This window comes from Podarcis vaucheri (assembly GCF_965113315.1).
Source record: "Podarcis vaucheri genome assembly, chromosome: 1".
Lineage (NCBI taxonomy): Eukaryota > Metazoa > Chordata > Lepidosauria > Squamata > Lacertidae > Podarcis > Podarcis vaucheri.
Window position 1 is genome coordinate 120013230 of NC_138759.1, and position 22726 is coordinate 120035955.

Below are 22726 nucleotides of genomic sequence, written 5' to 3' on the forward strand. Positions count from 1 at the left end.
CTTTCAGACAAGTGTTTATTGTGGGATCTGTACTCTTCATGCATGCATGCATGCATGTTCACAGCATTGTATGAATGCTGTGGAGATCAAAAAGCCAATCCATCCATTTAATCTGGTTTTACTGTTTTCTAAGGAAAATTACTTTGGAAAAACAAACTGGAACCCATTTGTGGTGGGTTTGCAAAATTAAGTCCTTGCCTCAGGAGGCAATTGTTCAGGAGTGAACGTTTGTGGAGTCAAACTCCTTTCATATTCAGCCGAGAAGCAATGAACTCAGGTCAGAAAAGCCATGAATTCATAGAATCATAGAATCATAGAGTTGGAAGAGACCACAAGGGCCACCGAGTCCAACCCCCTGCCAAGCAGGAAACACCATCAGAGCACTCCTGACATATGGTTGTCAAGCCTCTGCTTAAAGACCTCCAAAGTAGGAGACTCCACCACACTCCTTGGCAGCAAATTCCACTGTCGAACAGCTCTTACTGTCAGGAAGTTCTTCCTAATGTTTAGGTGGAATCTTCTTTCTTGTAGTTTGAATCCATTGCTCCGTGTCCGCTTCTCTGGAGAAGCAGAAAACAACCTTTCTCCCTCCTCTATATGACATCCTTTTATATATTTGACTAGCCTTCCATAAAACATTTTAACCCCACCCCCTGTCACAATCTCACATTCATTAGACTCACCGCCACTCTGCCTTGTTATGCAGGAATGAGTTGCATTGGTCTGGGAGGTTGCTATCATTTGACATAGAGTCCAAGATTGAAATGATCTGCTTGAAAGACGGTCTTTTCTGAAAAGTACATATATTTTAGACATGATGAAAATTCATTCTAGGACCACATTAACAACGGAATTCTGCCAGGAAAGCTGCAAGTGCAACACATATTGGTGACTAGATAATTATTATGTATATAAATTCAAGGAGGGAAAAAAAATCTATAAAATGTAACTGGTGGTGTTTGTTTGTTTTTACACAGGCAAAAAGAAGTGTCTCAAAATTGTAGCAGAGCAAAGGTCCTGAATGTACCTTCTATTTTTAGATATAATTTTATTATTCATGTGCAATGCTATGGTAACTAATGACTCCTAAACCTATTTTTGAATTTTTTCTCAAGCACAGATAATAGGATGACGACTTCTCCAATGAAACTAATATGGAGACCAATGTTCCTTCTCTTCCCTCAGTGGCACCTCTGACAAGATCAAAATTTCTGCTTACAGCACACCATGTTTAATTCTAATTCTATTAATTCATATGAAAAGGCTGGTTCAAAGGGAGTCCGGCTTTGGTGAGGAGAAGAATTTGCAGATTTTAAGGTCTCTTCCGCTTCTTGAAGGTTTGAAATCCTGACCATGGATATAGCACATAAGTGCAAATAAATGTCGGAAGGACATCAGAATTTGCCATTTCCCAGTCTCCAAAAATGTTCCTGTGGGCTGTTCCTTTTGGTTTGATTTTATATGTTGTACCTGAGACTTCCAGGTGTAGGGTGGTGTATAAGAAAGAAAGAAAGAAAGAAAGAAAGAAAGAAAGAAAGAAAGAAATTTGCCTTATGCTGCATTTGAAACACCTTGCCATAATGGCCATGTGGCAATAAATGTATGTAAAATGAAACTGCAGCCCTATAGGAAGGCTTCATACTACAGATTATACACTTGTATGGCAGGAACCCACGTTCTTGAGATAAAGTAAGGAAAATAAGTCCAGATTGTTTTTTTAGAAAAAAAGAAGACTTTAAATATCAGTTTTACAAACACTAACCTTGTATGCCTCACAAGCATTGTATGCAAACACTGGCTTCCTATTCACTTCAAGGCTCAGTTCAATAGTGCTGGTTCTAACCTTTAAAGCCCTAAATGGTTTAGGGACGGCTTCTTCCCATACAGGCCTACCCAGAGACGCACTTTTGGTCCAACTTGGGATATTCAGTGATTGGGCATGAGAGAGCCTTTAGAAAGACAGGGTAGCAACTCTGAAATGTTCTTCTATTTAAAACCAATCAGTATCTCTCTCTGTCAATTCTCTTTTGCCATACGTATTTGAAAACACTTATTTTCAACAGGCTTTTTGCATGTAACTCCTAGTTTTATTACTGCCAGTTTTATGTGTATGATCTTTTACCCTTGGCTTTTGTTTTTTTTAAAGTGTTATTTTGAGTTTGCTGTTACTGCTTTTAGTAAGCTGCACTTATATGTTTATGACGCTGTTGTATGGTTTTTATGAATATGCTCTGGGCATGTTCAGTCAAAAAGTGGGACATAAATATCGATTATATTTGTGGCCTAAAATAAAAAAAAATCATGTTTTACAAAGCTCATACATTTGCTTCAGCACGAGGCCATTCTGATTATTCAAAAGCAAGCGCACTACTTGTAATTACGTCTTTATTTCAGGGCCTAGAACAAGAATATGGATGGAAACTGAGGGAAATTATCAAAAATAAATACCAAAGTAGCATGCTACTTGTAATTACGTCTTTATTTCAGGGCCTAGAACAAGAATATGGATGAAAAACTGAGGGAAAGTATCAAAAATAAGTACCAAAGTAGCACGCTACTTATAATTACGTCTTTATTTCAGGGCCAAGAACAAGAATATGGATGGAAACTGAGGGAAAGTATCAAAAAGAAGTACCAAAGTAGCACGCTACTTGTAATTACGTCTTTATTTCAGGGCCAAGAACAAGAATATGGATGGAAACTGAGGGAAAGTATTATACCAAAGTAGCAGGCTACTTGTAATTATGTCTTTATTTCAGGGCCGAGAACAAGAATATGGATGAAAAACTGAGGGAAAGTATCAAAAATAAATACCAAAGTAGCACGCTACTTGTTATTACATCTTTATTTCAGGGCCTAGAACAAGAATATGGATGAAAAACTGAGGGAAAGTATTATACCAAAGTAGCAGGCTACTTGTAATTATGTCTTTATTTCAGGGCCGAGAACAAGAATATGGATGAAAACTGAGGGAAAGCATTGAAAATAAGTACCAAATTGTTTAACTCATCAAGAGACTGCTTGTCTGTTGAAGTGACATTTAAAATAGTAATGGGGTTTTTTTTATTTTAATTGAAGTTTTCACAATACAATTACAAGAACAAACTAATCTACAAGAAATAAAGAATACCTTCCGAGCGTGTGAGAACACTGAGACCCAGCACAATAAAGTAGCAGACAAAACTTGGAAAAGTTTTGTGTGCCCTCATGAGGCATGACAGTGACATTTCATTGTGAAAGTTAGCCACACAAATGCAGAATACAGTTGTGTTTTTCTTTCTTGTGGTGTGAAGCCTTTGTTCTGTAAAAGCACATAGGGTTCACTTTACACAGAAGTTACCAAAAAGGACGTGGAGTTATTTATAATATTTCAGTTTTGCATAGGTAAACAGAACATTTGTTGTCCACATCTTCAAATCAGGTCCTTGAAAATCATAAAATAGTAGTATGTAAGATGTTTTTTTTGGTTGAGTGTGCAAATTTATAGAACTTTTTAACATCCTTGCCTCCCTGTGCCAATTCTAGCACTGTGGTTACAAGGCAGATTGGGTCAAAATGCAGTCCAGAAACAGAGCAGGGGGAAATGTGCTCCACATAACCAAGGATGACCTGATTATTTCAAGTTAAAAAAAAAAAATACTGTCTCAGGCAAAGCAGTCATAAGTTCTTTGCATTTTCTTCTGCCTTCATTGCTTCTTTTGTTATGCTGAAAAAAAAGTGGGGTAATTGTTGAAAACTGAAAAAGTCAGAGTTAAAATGTTTCTCGAGAGAGAGAGAGCATCGCCTCCGTTAGTCTGTCTGACAGACCCCAGACAAGGTTGAGACAAAAGGTTGAAACCAAAATGTGGATACATAATAAATGGATGATACACATTCTCTCTGCATCACGCCTGTAATTATACCATTTCTGCTAAAATTACAGATGCAGCAATTAAAACGTGCATTTTAATTCGAGTGCACAAAAACAATTAGGAACAATGCTGAGGTGTCTCTCCCAGGCAGATCCAAGTGATTTTCGCATTATAAAAGAGAGACAATTTCTTTATTTCAAATGTCAAACAACATTAAAAAAATGTCAAATGTATAACAAAAAGAGACAAGTGCTCTTCTATGCAAGAGCTGCCTATTCAACATTTAGGTGAAGGGATCTCTTTGTCTGTCATTTCTGGTCCATCTTGCACACAATTGTAAGACAACTGCTTGGAGCTCAGCGGTTGCCGTTCCCCTCACCTCATCCCACGTCTATTCTGCATGTTCACACACAGCTATTTCCCTCAACTACTCCTGTAAAACCCGCATTTTTAGGACCCTACTGTATAGTTTACAGTTAATCAGCTTGGAGCAGAAGGATAGCAATGGCAGCAGGTGCATTCTTGGCAGTATATGATTTCCACCTGTTGATATAATTCCATAATTGATTCCTAATGTAGAGTCCTAATGGCTTGCTTCAGTAGTTCATGCCTCCCTGTGGTTCCCACATGGGTAATGAGTGGCTACAGCCTCACAGCAATAAATGTGAATGAGGGCATGGAGGAAAGACTCGATTCCTTTGCACCAACCATGGCATCCGCTGGTTCAAAGTACATCAGTCAATCCCAGTTTAGATTTGGAACAATGTACATCAGGACGGACTATTTCTGTTCTGCGTTAGTGTCACATGCATTCAATGATGCATTCAATGTTTTATGCATTCTTTTTTTTAAGCAACGCAAAAATTGGCATGTAAAATTGTATGCATTTCCCTTGCCCCACCCAAAAACGCATTTTTGTTCTATAACAATGTAGACATATTTTTGGAAAGGAAACTGCTTTTGCAAAACTTGGAGAAGCGTGTGATCTAATGGATAGCTGAGTTGTGTCTAGAACGGTTGAATTAGGTTTAAAATGTACTTTAAAATGTGGGTCAAATGTCTCCACCCTGAATGGTAAATCCTCAAGGGTAAAAATAATTATCACGAGATAAGCCAGAAATCAAGTGATCACCAAAAATATATATGAATTAAGTGTGGGCACGCTCCTTCTCCATTAGGCATCTTCAACAACGTGAAAAAGACATCTATATCAGGCAACACTGTGATCGCTCGTAAAAATAAACTCTTTCCTCTATTCAGAATGGAAGGGAGGGAGCGTGGGAGTTCAATCCTGACACCCAATGAAATGTGGGCATGTTCAAGGGGCACAGGCTATTCAATATAGGGGAAGATTTTTGAGGTAACATTTATCAAGACTTTTCAAGGGTGAAATTTAAAGAACTGGCAGGGATCCTGGCCTCTGCGGTGTCTGAATTCAACAGTTTATAAGGTAAAAGAAAATAGAACATCTGCGAACAAAATTTATAATAAATATATGATTGATACAAAAAAGGAATTTGTTATAGTTTTATAATTATTATTGTATTTATGAAGTTTTGTTCATTGCTAAATCCGATGATAATATACGCTTACCCAGATAATTCACAGGGCAATCCATTACATGAGTTCAGTGGGACTTACTCCCAGGTAAGTGCATATAGGATTGCAGGCTCTGTACCTGAAATCCTGGCTCCCTTAAACTTATCCAGTGTCAACAGAGAGGGTGGGTGGTACGTGGAAATGAATCATAGAATCATAGAGTTGGAAGAGACCACAAGGGCCATCGAGTCCAACCCCCTGCTCTCAAGTCCAACTGCTCTCAAGCCAGGTGTCACCCATCTTGTATTTGTGCCTCTCATTTTTTTTGCCCAAGTGCAATACTTTACATTTCTCCCTGTTAAAGTTCATCTTGTTTGTTTTGGCCCAGTTCTCTAATCTGTCAAGGTCGTTTTGAAGTGTGATCCTGTCCTCTGGGGTGTTAGCCACCCCTCCCAGTTTGGTGTCATCTGCAAATTTGATCAGGATGCCCTTGAGTCCATCATCCAAGTCGTTGATAAAGATGTTGAATAAGACCGGGCCCAAGACAGAACCCTGTGGCACCCCACTAGTCACTCTTCTCCAGGATGAAGAGGAACCATTGATGAGCACCCTTTGGGTTCGGTCAGCCAGCCAGTTACAAATCCACTGAGTGGTAGCATAGTCAAGACCGCATTTTACCAGCTTTGAAATGAAATGAAATAATACAAATGGAAAATTCTTATCTCACATTTAGTGTCCCATCTGCAACAGGAGGGTTTGGGGTTTGTTTTTGTTTTTTAAAACACAGTACAGTTAAAACACACAGTGGATAACAGTAAATAAATACCTTTGGATCTGCTTCCCAACACTGGAGCATCAATTCTGCAAAGCTTCCAGGGCAGCTGCTGGGAATGGTCAGTCTCTGTAATAGAAGCAAGACAACAGTTGGACAACCAAGGGACTAGAAATGAACAGCAGAAGATAAACCCCAGCTCCCATATGAAAGCAGATCTTCCAATGTTCTCAGTAAAAGAAAGAAACTATACCACAAAGTACAGGAATTAGCAAGCACTGGAATAGGCAAAAGCCCTGTAGAACAGATTGTTTTTGTTTGGAGACAAATCAAGCTGTCTCTGTGCCATTTCAAAGAGAGATGATCTTCTAGCACCAAGAATGATGGATCCTTTACCACTGAATTTTACAATTCATGGTTTGAGATAGGTCATCTATTATGTGCCACCCAGACCAATTCTAACCATTCTAGAGGTTTCCTCCTTGGAAGCAACCACACTCTTAATGTAACTTAGAGAGTTTCTTACACTCACGCAGCAAGAATATGTTGTTTTATAAATAGATATGAAATTTCTGAATCTCTTCTCAATTCTGAGTGAGTATGAAGCAAACCTTATCCAGCATACTATCTCTGGAAAAGGAGAAAAGCCCTAAGATCTTACAATAATTCCATTCCTCAGTCTATAGTCTTCATTAATATACTATCCTCCTGCCTGGAAACCAGGCTATTCAAAACTGTACTAGGGAAACTGTCCCATAATTTTATTCCTCTAATATTTTTAATTTCAAGCACAAGTCCACAGGTTCTTATTATGACTGTATATAGCTCTGTATATGTATTTCCCAAGGTTTTCCCAATTCTGCATCCCTTCATCTATTTGAGATAGTATTCTTCCCACGCACAAGCTCAGTTTATTTGAACTACAGACCAAACATCAAATGCAGTAGATATTATTTATTGTTCTTATTCCAATTAATCCTTCCTTGGGCAGTGCATGTTCAAGTATCTCACATTAGTTCTCATCAGCTATTTTGTATGTGTACTAATATTTACTGGCGTCCATTAGCTATTTTCAACTAAAGTGCTAGATTGTGCTAAGCAGTCTTCTAACAAAGTTCCTACTTAACTTGAGCAATCAACTATCACTCCCAGTTAACCATGAATAATCTGAGTTGCATAAGAATCTAACTTCTGAGCAAACGTTCTAGTAGATGAAAACTACCAGGATCAAGAAAGGCAAGATGAACCAAACACAGAGGAGTGAAATTAGAAGAGTTTTAGAACTGGTTTATTGAGTTATTAGTATTGTTGGGCTTTGCAGAGGTACTGTGTAGATATTGTAGAGCTGTCATGATAACACACTTTCCTTAGCAGGGTATCCTACTATGGTCTCTGGCCAAAATAAGTGCTAAGATTCTCTTAAAAGTGAAATTGAAGAAGGCCTGAATCTAGCCTAGATGACCCACATCTAGTCAACCTCATCATTAGTTCAGCATTGGACTAAAGGAAGATGTTACAGTTGCTTATTAGAAAACTGAAGCAAATATACTTAAGCACAATTTTCCTGTGTGTATATATACTCCATTTTTTCTAGTAAATGGAACTTTTGAGTGGTTAAACTACTGCAGGGTTAATGCCATGGCAGAAGGATGGGTTAAGTCATTTTTGATGCTTCAGAGAAACAACTGTACATGGCCTTAGATTTAGTAGGGTAAGAATGCTAAAGTCACCCTTCATCATACATTTATTGACGAACTGATGAAGCCATACAAGAAGCCTAATTAAGTGTTGCAAGAATAACTAACATGTAAATACTCAAATACCTTAAATAACAACATTATTCAAGAGTGGGAAGAAAACTCTCATATTGCAAATATTGACATAAGATTGAAATACTTACTGCCAACGTGAACAATTAGTAACCTAGCGACAGAAGGCAGACGCAGTGCCAAAAGCAGATTTGTGTACAAGCACAAAAACCTGATATCTTCATGCTGTGATCAACATATAAGAATGCGTCTACACACTTTCAGTAATGCAATTAACTATCTAAAAAAACCAACCTTTTCATTGAGAAAGATTCTATTGATTAACACAATTGACCCAATTATACAAAGCAATCAAATCTGAACTTCTGTCCACTCACGTTGCTCCCTAAGGTTGCCATGACCTGCACACCACTTTGTCAAGTAAGCTAAACAAAACAGATATCTATATAAGTGTAATGGGACCTGCAAGAATTTATGAACGGCTGTGTGTTAAAAGCAAGAATGAAATGCAAACTCAAGAAAGAATGCTATAGGGGGATAAAAAAACCCATAAAATATACATAGCAAGTGCTAATCAAATACGCAATCATTAAATAATGAGTACCATAAATGTGAAAAACTTTTATGCCAAAAGTATGTTCAAGAAGTCTACTTGGCATAAACAAAGTAGCAATGACACTTGATACTCAGTCAAGTCATTTGCCTAAAAATACAACTGATAGTCTAGCAATGGCATTTGTCTGTAACCCTCACTGTTCCAGGAGTTGGAAAATGAGTTACTAAAAGACATGTAATCATCACTTGCATCCATCTTACTTGAGTAGAATGTTATTTGTCAGGTAATATATAGGTAGCAGGTCCCAAAGAGTGTCATACTCTAATAAAAGTGACATTTCTAAGTAGTAATTTGATGTTAGATAATGACATCTCTAATATGAACTTTTATATTAGGATTGTGTTTTGGAGTTTAAAACACGTAAGTACCAAGAAAAACTCTAGTGGAATGAGGAAGAAGTCATTTAAAGAACTGATATTTCACTTAAGAGTCGGTATGGTTTAATGAACAGAGTACTGGACCTGGATTATGGAAATATGGGTTCAGATCCCCAGCTAGGAATCTCACGTGGTGGAACTGGGCAAATTGCCATTTCTCAGCCTAATCTATGTCACAGGGTTGTGAGGATAAAATGTGTGCTGGTCTAAACACATTCTAAATTGAGGAAGGATGCAAATTCTTCAGCATTATTTTCGTAACCTACAGGATAGATGAGCCTGAAAGTCTTAATTATTACTCATTAAAGGTAAAGGACCCCTGACAGTTAATAAACAGTGTACTTCCACAATCAACCATTCTAAGGGTTGTAATCTGCTCTAACTATAACAAGAGAGAAATTCTGCCTGGGACAAAAGTGAGGTTTAGTTGTTCTATCACCATAGCGAAAACTTTAGGTCACAAAGCAAATCCAAAGCAATCTGCTTTCCACAAAAAACATTGGGAACTGTAGGTTAACTCCTCAGAGAGCTACAATTCCCAGCACCCTTTAACTACAGTTCTCTGGAGGACGTAATGAACTTTTAAATTGTGTTACATGTGCTTTAAAAGGGCAACAAACATAGTTTGCAGACTGACGGCTGAGAGGGAACTTGGAACTCAGGCCCCATCTAAATTATGTATTTACAGCAGTACCATACCACTTTATAAACAGTCGTGGCTTTCCCCCAAGGAATCCTGGGAAATGTTAGTTGTTAAGACTTCCGTGAGTTGTTAGGGGACCCCTATTCCCTTCACAGAGCTACAATTCCCAGAGTTTCCTGGTAAGAGAGATTAACTGGTAACCATTCTGGGAAGTGTAGTTCTCAGAGAGGGACGGGGTCCCCTAACAATTCACAGCATCCTTAACAAACTAACAGTGCCCAGGATTCTTTAGGGTATGATACTGATTTGTGTATAGTACAGATGGGACCTTCGAGACATACAGAGTTGATCTAATTCTGTCCAGCAGGGACTTCTATCAGCAAACGTTTGCCTCTCCTATGCAGCCCCCCCCCACTACCTTCTATGCTGTTCTGAGGGTCCCCCAACCCTCTGGGGCAGATCCAGAAGGCATAGAGTGAGGGTGGAAATTGGCAAAAACCACCTCTCTCCTCCTCCTCTCTCCCACTTTATGTCGACAGAAGTTTCTACTGTCAAGTGATTCTGTCTGCATAGAAACACCATACAGCACTTAACCAATTTATTAGGATTTTTAAAACGTTAGAAAGAAACACAAATATTTCACAGCTTTAATAAGCAGGCAACAATTTGACACCATATTTTTAAAAAAACCAACAAAAAACAAAAACAGAATCAGTATGGTAATCTTACCCAGTGACATCAGTTTCCAAACATCACTGTAGTGTTCTATTCAAAAACATGGGCACCTTAACTTTTGCTCTATTGTCCAGACACTAAAAATTATATAACACCTCAATGACCATTAGAGGTTTTTATTCATCATTTCCAGTCCACTGAAGAAATTGGCAGGCCCTTGCTTTCCATTAAAATCAAAGTCAGCACTCATATATTTAACATTATTCCCTCACATTCCCTCTTCTACGCAAACTTCAGGCAGAATAGTCAATCTAGATAAAGTTCAATAGTTCTATGTTCCATTTATTTCAACAGAGAGAACGTTGAGCACTAGAACCAATGAGGTTTTTAAAGTGCCTAATTTTGGCTGGATCATGTCCATACTAAGCAGAGCAGCGATCTAAGTGGTCAACATGGTATACACTATACATCTTTTATGCCAGATTCCCATATCCAACTATGAAACCAAAGCACTGGTGTATATGGAGGAAATTTGTGTCTCAATCGCCTCGTCCCCAAGGGAAGAAATACTGTGCTGAACCAATAAGCTTTTCTTCACGCTTAGAAATGGAACACATACAGATTACACCTTATTATTCTAAACTTATACTGTAGGAAGTTATAAGCATAAGGTTGTTCTGAATTAAGGAAATATTCCCAACTAAGTTGGGTGTTCCATATGGTTTCCCAGACAGGACAGCCAACCTAACATTCCATAAGAACTTTTAAAAGGCAGAAGGTGGTTTAAACATTAATTCACTCCCACCTGTATTTCTAGGAATATTTTTTCCCCTAATAACACTTTAAAGAGTCTAAAACCATTGGGGAAGCCAGCTATATATATAAAAGAATTCAAGAAGCCGAGCTGTCGCTTTTTAGCCAAGTAGCTTTTTATTAAGTAACGTACCCACAACCTTCCAGTCTGCCTAGATAGAGGATTTCCATACTTGGTGTGTGACACAGCCACAACTTTAATTTTTTCCCCCCTTTAGTGGGGGGAAAGAAAGAAAAACCCGTACTTCGTGTCTTTGACATCAAGGAGCCATGCGTTCAAATAAACGCTCACATGTTCAACTACCTGAAAGCCTCAATTTGTAGGAAGAAGAAAAGCAACGCTGGGGACCCTGTACAAAGGGTGTTTACGCCACTGAAGTTCTTTTGAAATGGAAAGACACCGCATGAGGAAGCTTGCAACTATGGCAGAGCCTTACCAGTACCAGTGAGGATCTCATCTTCAATGTAGCCGAGAACGTAGGTGGCAAAACTGTAATTTCCCTCTTTTTTAAACTATTTTTTCTTCTTTTATTTTTGAAATCCTCATCTAAGTGGCAGTTTCTTGTACTATAGTGACTCCTGCTGGGAGAGTTAAGTTGAAGTAGCTGAAGGTCTCTTACAGATATATCAACTCCCGGCCAGTATAAAGATGTCCTAAACGCAGGAGATGGAGTTAAACTGTTCCCCTACCTTGGACGCAATGGCTTCTTTCATCACTAAGAACAAACCCCTAGGTTTTACAATTGAGACTGAGAAACTAGTACAGTACTTGTACAATTTTTGATCTACAGCATCACGATGTGAAGCTGCAACAATTAGATGTAAAGGGTCCATTCATGAGGAATAACATCACTTTGACCCTTTGTGTTAGCTCCTACTGCTAATCTTTCCATACGCGTGAACTTACTTTCAATTTGAAGAAGATGAAAAAGTCTTTTGCAAAACCCAATACTGTTTTCTGATCTATGTACCTGAATGTAGAAACGTAGTCTTACCTCGTTTTTTTCCACTACAAGCCAAGCTACTTGTAATCCTTCCAAGCCTTTAAAGGGGACCTCCCTTGTTAGCATCTCCCAGAGAACCTGGAATAGAAAAAAAGGAAAGAATTTTTATTTCTGTACTTTGTATTTTAAATACATTATTAAGCCTTGATACAGCACTACCTGTATCCAATTACCAGGCAACCAGAGTCCATTTGCAGGAACATGGGCATATATTTGTGTGCAAGATCCCCACACTAAATTAAATTTGAATATTTATCAGTTTTTTTTATGATAAAGAGAAGTGTGGGGTTATATTTTGGTTGTAAAATACACAAGGCTGAAATCTTTCTTTGCTCCTCAGTTGCTCAAGTCTGGTGGTTGAGACTTGCTTCTGCCTCCGTCCATTTATTCTTTCACTAAAATGTCCAAACTGATGTCTGTGTACATGAATACGGTTATTTCGTTAGTTGCTGTCTTCTTTTGTGCAGCCAAACACATTATACAAATCTCGATCTGGTTTATCCAGTCCTGATGCATCGTCTCTGAAAAGGACAGCTATGCAAATGGAGACGAAGAAGAACTTCCATGAAGAAAGGGTGAGGAAGTCATACAAATGAAGTTTGGGGAAAACCTGCCCTCTTGGGCATGGGATAGTTCACTTTGCATGAAATGACTTCTGATTCAGAAGCAGTAAATAAAAATCAAACCATAAGGAAAAAAACAACAGTGAATAGATATTCAAGGTCATTCAAGGCAACCAGAAAAAACACAAGTAGTGAGCCACAGTAAGCTGCTATGTATGCAAACCCTGCTTTTCCTTTTTTTCTTTAATGCTACCACTCCAGAAGTTTGATGAACAAAGCTCACAGGAGCTTTAGTCTTTAACTCAGGAGCATATGCATGGCTCCCAAAATGTTACTGGCAATGGCAGCTGAGGCTTCCCAAGAAAACAGGACTACCTGTTCTCCATACATTGTGCTGGAGAAACATTACAAGCCCAGTGGATCGCTAGCTACCAATTCTAGTTAGGAAAGAAGTCTGGGTGTTTTGCATGGCTGAACTATCTTAAAAAGCTGGATTAAAAGAAGTGTCTCTCTCACTCACTCACTCTATAAATAGGTTTTCATATCCAAGGCAACACATGCTCAGTGTAATAAAAACGAATCCTACTGGATCTACATTTCTAAAGGGAAATTTATTACACAAAACCCCTGCAATTAAATATATATACAAATTCACTGGTAAAAGGAATCCTGTTGAACTGATATTTAAACTGAATATGCTGTGACAATTTCAGAGTTATCATCATTATCCCATAAGCATTCCCCCTATCAGGTAGAAAGACTGCATATTATTTTCTGCCTCATGCAGAAGGATATGTCTACTCATGGGAGCACAGGCATTTCTAATGGCTAAGGAACTATTGGACAGACCACAGGAATCCTAAGACTTGATATGGCCTTTGGATAGGTAGACCAACTATGTGTTAAACAGTCTGACTGCAAACTCATTTACTTACAAGTATATTTCATTCATTTAAGTGGAAGCCCCTTGTAGACAAGTTGCAGTACAGTCCTAGGACCTGTTATCTCACAGATACAAGCCCCATTGTTTCCCACAGAACTTACAACCAAGTAAGGCTTCAAGGGATTTTTATCCTAAAGTGCCCCGGTCTCATGAAATTGTTTGCCAAATCTCAAAAAGTTATGTGAATTATAGGAAAAACGAACTAATATATGCAATCCTTCCTAATGTTCTTGTGATTTATTCAGAAGAGGCAACTTCAAGTTGACCAAGGAAAAAACTATGGACCTATGGATTGACAGCATTATATTGTACTATGGTGGGAAAATGCTCCTCCCCCCCCCCACTTTAACATTGTAAATAGAAGATAGAAAACAATATAATAGTTCAATGAATACAACCCATTCTGGCAGGGGAAAACCCAGGGAAAAAATAAATAAAAGAAAGGCCATGGATTCTGCCAGCAGAATGCCATTTCTCGACATCTTCACTCTTTTACATTTGAAAAGGATTCTACTCTTTGTTATCAGAATTTCAGCTGCACTTCAACGGATGAAAAGCAGATGTCTGTCTAGCACAAAAGCCACTTGTAAGTGCTCTAAATTGTGATACCAGGCTGTTCAAAACTTGTATTTATGGATGAGATTGTTTAAAAAGAAAAATAGACACGATTTTCATGGATTAATTCTTTATCTTCAAAACACATTGTTGGCGTAAAGGGTTGTGGCTTGGAGAAGTTGAAGACCTATGAAGAGGAAAGCTTGGCTGAACCGATGGCTGGAGAATGTAAGCCAGTGCACTACTAATGGTGCAAATCTACGCACTTGTAGACACAGTTCCACTGAGTTTAATGGTGTTTACGCGTACGTAAATGGGTTAAGAATTGCAGTCTAATCCCAACCCCACTTACTTGGAAATAATTTCTATGGAATTAAACAGACTTTGCTTCTGAAGAGACATGGTTAGGACTAAACGGCAAAAGTTCTATCTAGATCAGAAATTAAATGTAATCTATAAATATTTAACTAAGCGCCAAGGTGCAAATTTTTCATGCGGAGGGTTAACAGTGTAGTCAAATGCACAAGTAGTGAGCCAACATGAAGTTCCTTTGTGTGCTCTTTCAATGTTATACTTTCAGGTAATTTTTCAAGTTATTTTCATTGTGGGGGAAATCCAAGCTGAAAAAGAGAGACTCTCTGAACTGAACTTGCACATATCTGCCATTGTGATATAACAACATCCTATTTAAACCAGTCTAAAGATGGGATAAAGATTAAGGTACTTATTCCTATACCTGAACTTCATCCCTCCATTGAGATGGATTTCCTCTGAAAACAATGCCTAAATTACAGATTAAGTTAACTGTTCAGTAAGAAATCAATGTAATCCAAGTTAATCATGGCGTCTAACTTTTCACACTGATTTCAAAGGCACCCATATGCTATATGAACTATATGAATTCAACCCTATGTCTTCAGATCTTACGATTTTCTGAGTGAGAATGAAAAACTGACCGGCATTGGTGGCTTTGCGGTTCAATGGATCAATGGAGCGTGGATCAATAGGATTGGGTGAAGAGTTCTCCTCACCCTGACATGTTGTAAGTGGTATTGGGCTTTGGGACCCAATATTTATTCCTCATCCCTTCCCCAATCTCCTTACTTTATATTGAGGGGAATGTCTGCCCTAGGAGAGTCTTTCCTAACCCAGGACACGGAACCCATTAGTTTAGTCTTAAGAAGAGTGGGGAGTAATTTTCTAAAGATCTCTGCCATGGGTTGCAAAGACAACCACCCACAATAAATATTTATTGTTGTTAATCTCAGTTCTAACACTAATAATTATTACTGTTATTGTTAGTGCTATGGTTTGTTACTGGTTATGAGTGCTATGGTTTGTTCCTGGGTCCTTGGTGTTTGTCCTATCAGGATTGGAGAGTAATATCTGAACAGGACGCATGACAGAGAAACATAGGCGAAACACGCACCACAAGAACCATGTTGAAGAAAAGATGTCAACAAAGTGTGTCTGTGTGCAAGAAATACTGAGGCAGCTGTAAAGGAATGAGCACACAAGTACACATTCAACAGATTTGTGTGCCTTGTATGTCTGTCAGTGTGCTGATAGAGCTTCCTGCATCTGTCTTTTTGAGGAGAGGGTATTTTATAGGTTGTTATGAATTGCATGTGTTTTTGTATTAACATGTTGATATCACAATGTATTTATGTTTCAGGTTTTTAAATACAGTCGTACCTTGGAAGTGGAACGGAATCCGTTCCAGAAGTCTGTTCGACTTCCAAAACATTCGAAAACCAAAGCACAGCCAATCGGAAGCCACGGAAGCCCCGTCAGACATTCAGGTTCCAAAGAACGTTCACAAACCGGAACACTCACTTCCAGGTTTGCGGCGTTCAGGAGCCAAAACGCCCAAGTACCAAGGCGTTCGGAATCCAAGGTACGACTGTACACTGCAAGCCACTCGAAGGTCTCTGTGTGACACGTGACTACCAATTCTAAGAATAAAAATGTTTTTAAAAATATTACAACCAGCACTATCTTTTCCTGGCTTTGTGTTAGATGAGACTTGAGGGGCCAGCTGAATCTTTTGAACGTGTATGGTAGTGTACAAAGAAATAGGCTACTCACCACACCATACGAATAAGTGTCACATGTTTCAGATACTGGCAAACTCTGGATAACTTCTGGAGCCATCCAAGGAAAGGTACCAACCAGAGACATGTGTGTTGTATGGGAGTGGAATCTTGAAGCACCAAAATCGCATATCTAGAAAAGGCAGTATATAAACAAAAATGAGCGTCCACATTTTTTTGAGCCGGGGGGACAACTATGATGCAAAATAGGGTGCAACAGCAAATAAACTTTATAGGTGCTTTATATTTTCCTACCTTTAATACTCCATCACCAGCTATGACCACTGAAAATTTAAAAAGAAAGAAATAATGTAAATAGTTGTCATGTAAATTATTTAATGATGATGGGCTTGTACATATTGGAAAGCACAGTTCATATCATTTCTCTAGCTGAATCGTCTGGCAATAAATCTAACTGACACTGAAATATCTCATACTGAATTGTCCATGGCCACCAAAGAAATATTGATATTAGGGTTGATAGCTTACTGAGAGTAAACTCAGCGCGTTATGACAGTGGAAAAGAAAATACTCAGTGTCAAAAATTATTGAGGAGCGAGACTGAAGATAAAACTGTCGGATATTATAACGCTATGTCATATAAATCTATACTGTAGGCATGACACCTGGCATATTCAGAGTACCACAGAGCAGGAGGTGTCAGATAAGGACAGCCAATATAATCTAGCAATTGGAGCACCTACTCTCAACAAAAAATCTAAAATATTCACAGTATTATAGTTTAGGGAGAAAAGAAGACGACTGAGTGAGAAAATGACGTGGGTTTATAAAATTATGTAAACTGTTGAAGAGAGTGAACAGAGGGATCTATCTATCAATCATCTATCTATCTATCATCTATCTATCTATCTATCTATCTATCTATCTATCTAATCTATCTATCTATCATCTATCTATCTATCTAATATCACTCAGAATATTAGGATTTGGGATCAATTTACATATAAAGGATAAATCTTTACACATAGCATAATTAATATAGTATACACACAACCACATAGCTTTAAAGTAGATTAGAAGACATTAACCGTTTATAGGTAAAACGTAAAAAGGTGAAGGACCCCTGGACGGTTAAGTCCAGTCAAAGGCACCTATGGGGTTGCAGCGCTCATCTTGCTTTCAGGCTGAGGGAGCCGGCGTTGGTCCATAGACAGCTTTCTGGGTCATGTAGCCACCATGACTAAACCACTTCTGGCGCAATGGAACACCGTGACAGAAATCAGAGCACACAGAGACGCCATTTACTTTCCTGCTGCTCCTATTTATCTATTCGCGCTAGTATGCTTTTGAACTGCTAGGTTGGCAGAAGCTGGGACAGAGCAACGGGAGCTCACCCTGTCAAGTGAATTCGAACAGAAGGTCGGCATTTCAAATTTGCACAACCGGGTGAGCTCCTGTTGCTTTGCCCCAGCTTTGGGCAGCCTAGCGGTTCGAAAACATACCAGTGCAAGTAGATAAATAGGTACCGCTGCGGCGGGAAGGTAAATGGTGTTTCCGTGCCCTCTGGCACTCGTCACAGTCTTCCGTGCGGCAGTAGTGATTTAGTCATGCCGGCCACATGACCCAGAAAGCTGTCTGCGGGTGAACTCCAGGTCCCTTGGCCGGAAAAGTGAGATGAGCGCCGCAACCCCATAGTCGCCTTTGACTGGACTTAACCATCCATGGGTCCTTTACCTTCCCTTTTAACGGTTTATAACAGACAATTAGCGAAAGAGAACCTCTTCTATTCAGAACAAGAATACCCCTATGCAGCAGGTGAGGCTGGCCAATAACAGGGAAAGGGTGTTGCCTTCATGCTGGGGTGGGCAACCGGTGGCCCAGGACTGCAACTGACATCATCCCCAATCATTGGCCATGCAGGCTGTAGTGATGGGAACTGGTGCCCAACAATATTTGGAGTAGTACACAGGTTTCTCTCTCACCATGCACCATGCCCTGATTTGACCTTGTTCATTAGTGTGTTCATCATTCTTTGTTTTATAATTCACTTAAAATGTAAAGATTTTAAGACTGGCGTTGCTGGTCCCCGTTTCCCGTCAGTGTTCAAAGTCACAGGTGTTATATAGTCCTGACTATTTTGCCAATGCCTAACTTCATTTTGTAGTAACGGATTTCAAAACAACTTTTACGGGGTGGGGGCGGGAATAAAATGTTTAAAAATGAAATTCTATTTTTTTTTAAAAAAAAAAACCCTTTCCCAAAACACTGGGGCTGGATGTTTGTCTAATCCAACATGGAGTTCTCCTACTCTGTCAGAAGGGCCATCAAATAATTGGTCAAAGTATTAGAATACCCAGCAATAAATACTAAAAAGGCACAACATTAAATAAATTACAAGATGGATCGACCACATTTCAAACAAAACGTTTTCTGAAGCATTTTCCCGAAGTTATCTGTGTTTGCAGACAAAACTTTACACAGAATTGTGAATGTTTGGTTTTCAGTATCTAAGTACCAGTTATAAAATATATTTTACGTAGAGGTAACATTGGATTTCTCTGGTCAAAAATCAAGAAAAGAAAATGAGGAACAGCCCGTTTTAATGTGATTGTAAGAGAAAAATCCTTTCAGGATAAAAGCAACAACTAATAGCAACATTACTGTGAAATAAGGCCCCTTTCATCCTCCCCCCCCCCTTTGCACATTAGTTTTGGGTGTATCCCACAGTACTAATCCCATTTGGCACAAAGTAATTCTATCTTGCACAACAGCCACAGAGATTCATGAACTGCAGTTACTACCAAGCAGGAAGAGATCAATGGATGAAAAACTACAGATATTTTGTGTTGAAATTGGTTCAACAGCCTCTCACCTGGAGCATTAACAACAGCTTAAGCCATTTTCTTGACAAGGACATGGCTTGCAACTCATAGCATGTTTTTTCATGGCTGGAGAACTCTTAACATATTTTAACTCATTGTGCAACTAGAGCAACAGATTAGGACCATGTGACCCTCCAGTTCACTCCAATTCCCATCAGCCCCACCCAGTATGGCCAATAGAGATGCACATTCCACAAGGAGGTGGGCGCAATCCAGACTAAGGGCCTCTCCATACTTACCATTTACAGAACAGTTGCTGGTCGATCCAACGTTTTTAAAAGTGAATACAGTCGTACCTTGGAAGTCGAACGGAATCCAAAACGTCCAGAAACCAAAGAGCGGCTTCTGATTGGCTGCAGGAAACTCCTGCAGCCAATCGGAAGCCGCAGAAGCCCTGTCGGATGTTCAGGTTCCAAAGAAAGTTCGCAAACCAGAACACTCACTTCCAGGTTTGTGGCATTCAGGAGCCGAAATGTCTGAGTACCAAGCCCAAGTACCGAGTACCAAGCCCAAGTACTGAGTTCGGGATCCAAGGTATGACTGTATGTAACTAATTGTCTGCATCTTTGGCCACAGTCATTATTAGAGAGTGAGTGTGGAGTTTTCCTTTCCACGCTAATGGAGGGTTCTGCCCAAACTGAGAAAAGTTCCATGGCTGTAGTCACTCTCCTAACGTAGCCTTAACATCCTTCCAGGAAATTATTGTTGGTGCTATGAGCCTGCACATGGGTATAGCACTTTTGCAATTTATTTATTTTTAAAATTATGCCTACTGTTCAAGAATACAGTGGTACTTCAGTTTAAGTACTTAATTCGTTCCAGAGGTCCGTACTTAACCTGAAACTGTTCTTAACCTGAAGCACCACTTTAGCTAATGGGACTTCCTGCTGCCGCCGCGCCACCAGAGCCTGATTTCTGTTCTCATCCTGAAGCAAAGTTCTTAACCTGAAGCACTATTTCTGGGTTAGCAGAGTTTGTAACCTGAAGCGTATGCAACCTGAGGTACCACTGTACTGATCTTGTGGGGGTAGAGGAGATTAGAAAAGGAACTACATGTTTGCCTGAACAATGGTGACTCTGGTTATTGTGATGAAATTTCGTATGCAGCTCATGACTGCTGCCAAGGCCATCATTTCTATCTGTCATGTATCTCCTTTGAACTGAGCTCATAAACTTAACATCTTCCACTGGCTTGAGGGAAGGGGCATAAAAAATTGTCTGCCAAATCTAGGGCTCCCATACACCCGGAATTTCGTGGACATAGCTGGGATTCGGCCATTGTAACCAACACCCGGGCGGAAAATCTTTGAATGAAACAGCAGGGTTTTGAGTACAATATCTGGGAATATTAGCTGAAGGACGCTGACATTGTGTGGCAACATGCCTCAAAATCCCCCAAACCCCAGCAACTATTCCACTATAAATGGTAGCTATGGGGAGGCCCTAGGTTACTTGCAGAGCTCCCACTGAAAAGCGCTATAGAAAGTTAATCATGACTAACTTAGTGCCCTCTAAAATACACGGGACAATTAACTTATCCTGGAATCTAACCTAATGTGTTCTGATTTTGCCACTGTCCAGAGGTGCACAAAAACTCTGCTTACCTAAATGCATCTTAGAATAATTGTACAGAATGGTAAAGTTCAAGGAAGCTAAAAAGAGAGCAAGCTAAATACACTTTGTTGAAGACAAACGGGATTAGAGGCGAATCGAAACATGTTTTGAAGTGTTTTCCAGCAATGCTTAGTAAGCATTTTAACTGAAGGTAGAATCGCTTTCCTGTGTTCAGTAACTAGCACTGAAAAACCATGATTTGCAAGAGAAACAAGAACATGTAAATTCATGCTGTTTTACCATTTCGGGACTTCAGATCTCGGTGAATTACTTTGACTGGAGCCTCCATATGCAAATAGTGCATTCCTAAAAGGAAATGGTTTTTAAAAAGAAAGGAAGAAAATCTATGTTATAACACGATCACTTCTTATCAGCACTTGCAATGGCTTCTTCACAAGCCAAATGCAAATCTTGGAGCAATTCATGTATTTCAATTCTGTGGTGAGGAAGACACACATTCAAATTAAAAAAAAAATACTCAGTGAAGGAAAGGGTATGTGCATTTTTCACAAACGGCTACATAGCACAAGTCTCACCCCCTCCCCAAAGTAGCAAGTGAGCAGGCCTTCCATTATTTATGTATAGCCTTTATACCGTATTTTTCCGTGTATAACATGGCCCTGTGTATAAGACGCCCCCAATCGTATGCCTGCTCACCGCCAGCAAGTGGAAATCGCCCAACCAATTGCCGCTGACAATCTCCTAATCACGGTGATCGGGCCAATCACCCGTACCCCCAATACACTACCCATGTATAAGAGAAGCCCACAATTTTAAACTATTTTTTAAAAGAAAAAAACCCTTGTCTTATACATGGAAAAGTACGGTATGCCACATTTCTGTCAAGGCATCCTAGGTAGTATACCATTTTAAAATCCTAAAACATATGAATGGTTAACTATATGTTGTAAGCCACCCAGAGTGGCTGGGGAAACCCAGCCATATGGGTGGGATATAAATAATAAAATTACTCTTCTTCTTCTTCTTCTTCTTCTTCTTCTTCTTCTTCTTTGAAATAGAGTCATCCTAGGCCAGGCATGACCAAACTTGGCACTCCAGCTGTTTTGAGACTACAATTCCCATCATCCCTGACCACTGGTTCTGTTAGCTAGGGATCATGGGAGTTGTAGTCCCAAAACAGCTGGAGGGCCAAGTTTGCCTGGCCTAGGCCAACTGTTGACACAATTTCCCAGTCCTGGGCTAGAGTCTTAAGCAGCCACTAAAGAAGGTGGGATGCAGTTGGTCCAATGGTTCTGTCAGGCCTTTGCTGGTTCTGTCAGAGTCTATATTACATTAGTAATATATTTGCATTTTATGATGCTCGATCAATCTTTAAAAAGCTTTTTTCTGCCCACCTCAAATATTGATAATGACCCCTTTTCTCCCTACAGGGAAGTCATTCTCATGAAGCCTTTTGCCCTACAAAGATGCCATATAAGGAAAATGGGAATATTACTTATGAACACAAGCTCAGAAGAAGAACAGCAGAAATAAATAAATTCTGTAGGTATTTCCAGAGCCGTAGCTATTGGGGGGGGGGGCTAGCCGGGTTTTTTGCCCCAGGTAAAGCCTCCACAGGGGCGCCATTGAGGCTCCCAGACTCTGTGTTTACGCATGCAAATGCACATGGGAGGTGTCAAACCGGGTCTTTGACCCGGGTGAAATAAACCATCTCCTTAAACTACATCCTGTGCCAAGCATCTGGTAAATCAAGATTCACTAGTAGGTCTTGGAAGAAGAAGAAGAAGAAGAAGAAGAGAGTTTGGATTTGATATCCCGCTTTATCACTACCCGAAGGAGTCTCAAAGCGGCTAACATTCTCCTTTCCCTTCCTCCCCCACAACAAACACTCTGTGAGGTGAGTGGGGCTGAGAGACTTCACAGAAGTGTGACTGGCCCAAGGTCACCCAGCAGCTGCATGTGGAGGAGCGGAGACGCGAACCCGGTTCACCAGATTACGTGACTACCGCTCTTAACCACTACACCACACTGGCACCACACTGGAAGCTTTCGTGGAAGATAACCAAGTTGATAGCACTGGAGAATGTGAACAATT

General features: G+C 39.6%; 1 protein-coding gene across 2 annotated transcripts in view; it reads right to left on the minus strand.

The window, feature by feature from the left end:
• Positions 1 to 22726, minus strand: part of MAP3K20 (mitogen-activated protein kinase kinase kinase 20) — a 65324-nt gene that overhangs the window by 19591 nt on the left and 23007 nt on the right. For both annotated transcript variants that reach the window (XM_082198754.1, XM_082198753.1), the window contains exons 5-10: positions 20911 to 20976; positions 16469 to 16497; positions 16209 to 16346; positions 12051 to 12137; positions 6217 to 6291; positions 684 to 790 (exon numbers count right to left, since the gene is read on the minus strand). In XM_082198754.1, coding sequence (XP_082054880.1) covers positions 684 to 790; positions 6217 to 6291; positions 12051 to 12137; positions 16209 to 16346; positions 16469 to 16497; positions 20911 to 20976 — 502 coding nt within the window. The remainder of the gene's footprint in view (positions 1 to 683; positions 791 to 6216; positions 6292 to 12050; positions 12138 to 16208; positions 16347 to 16468; positions 16498 to 20910; positions 20977 to 22726) is intronic.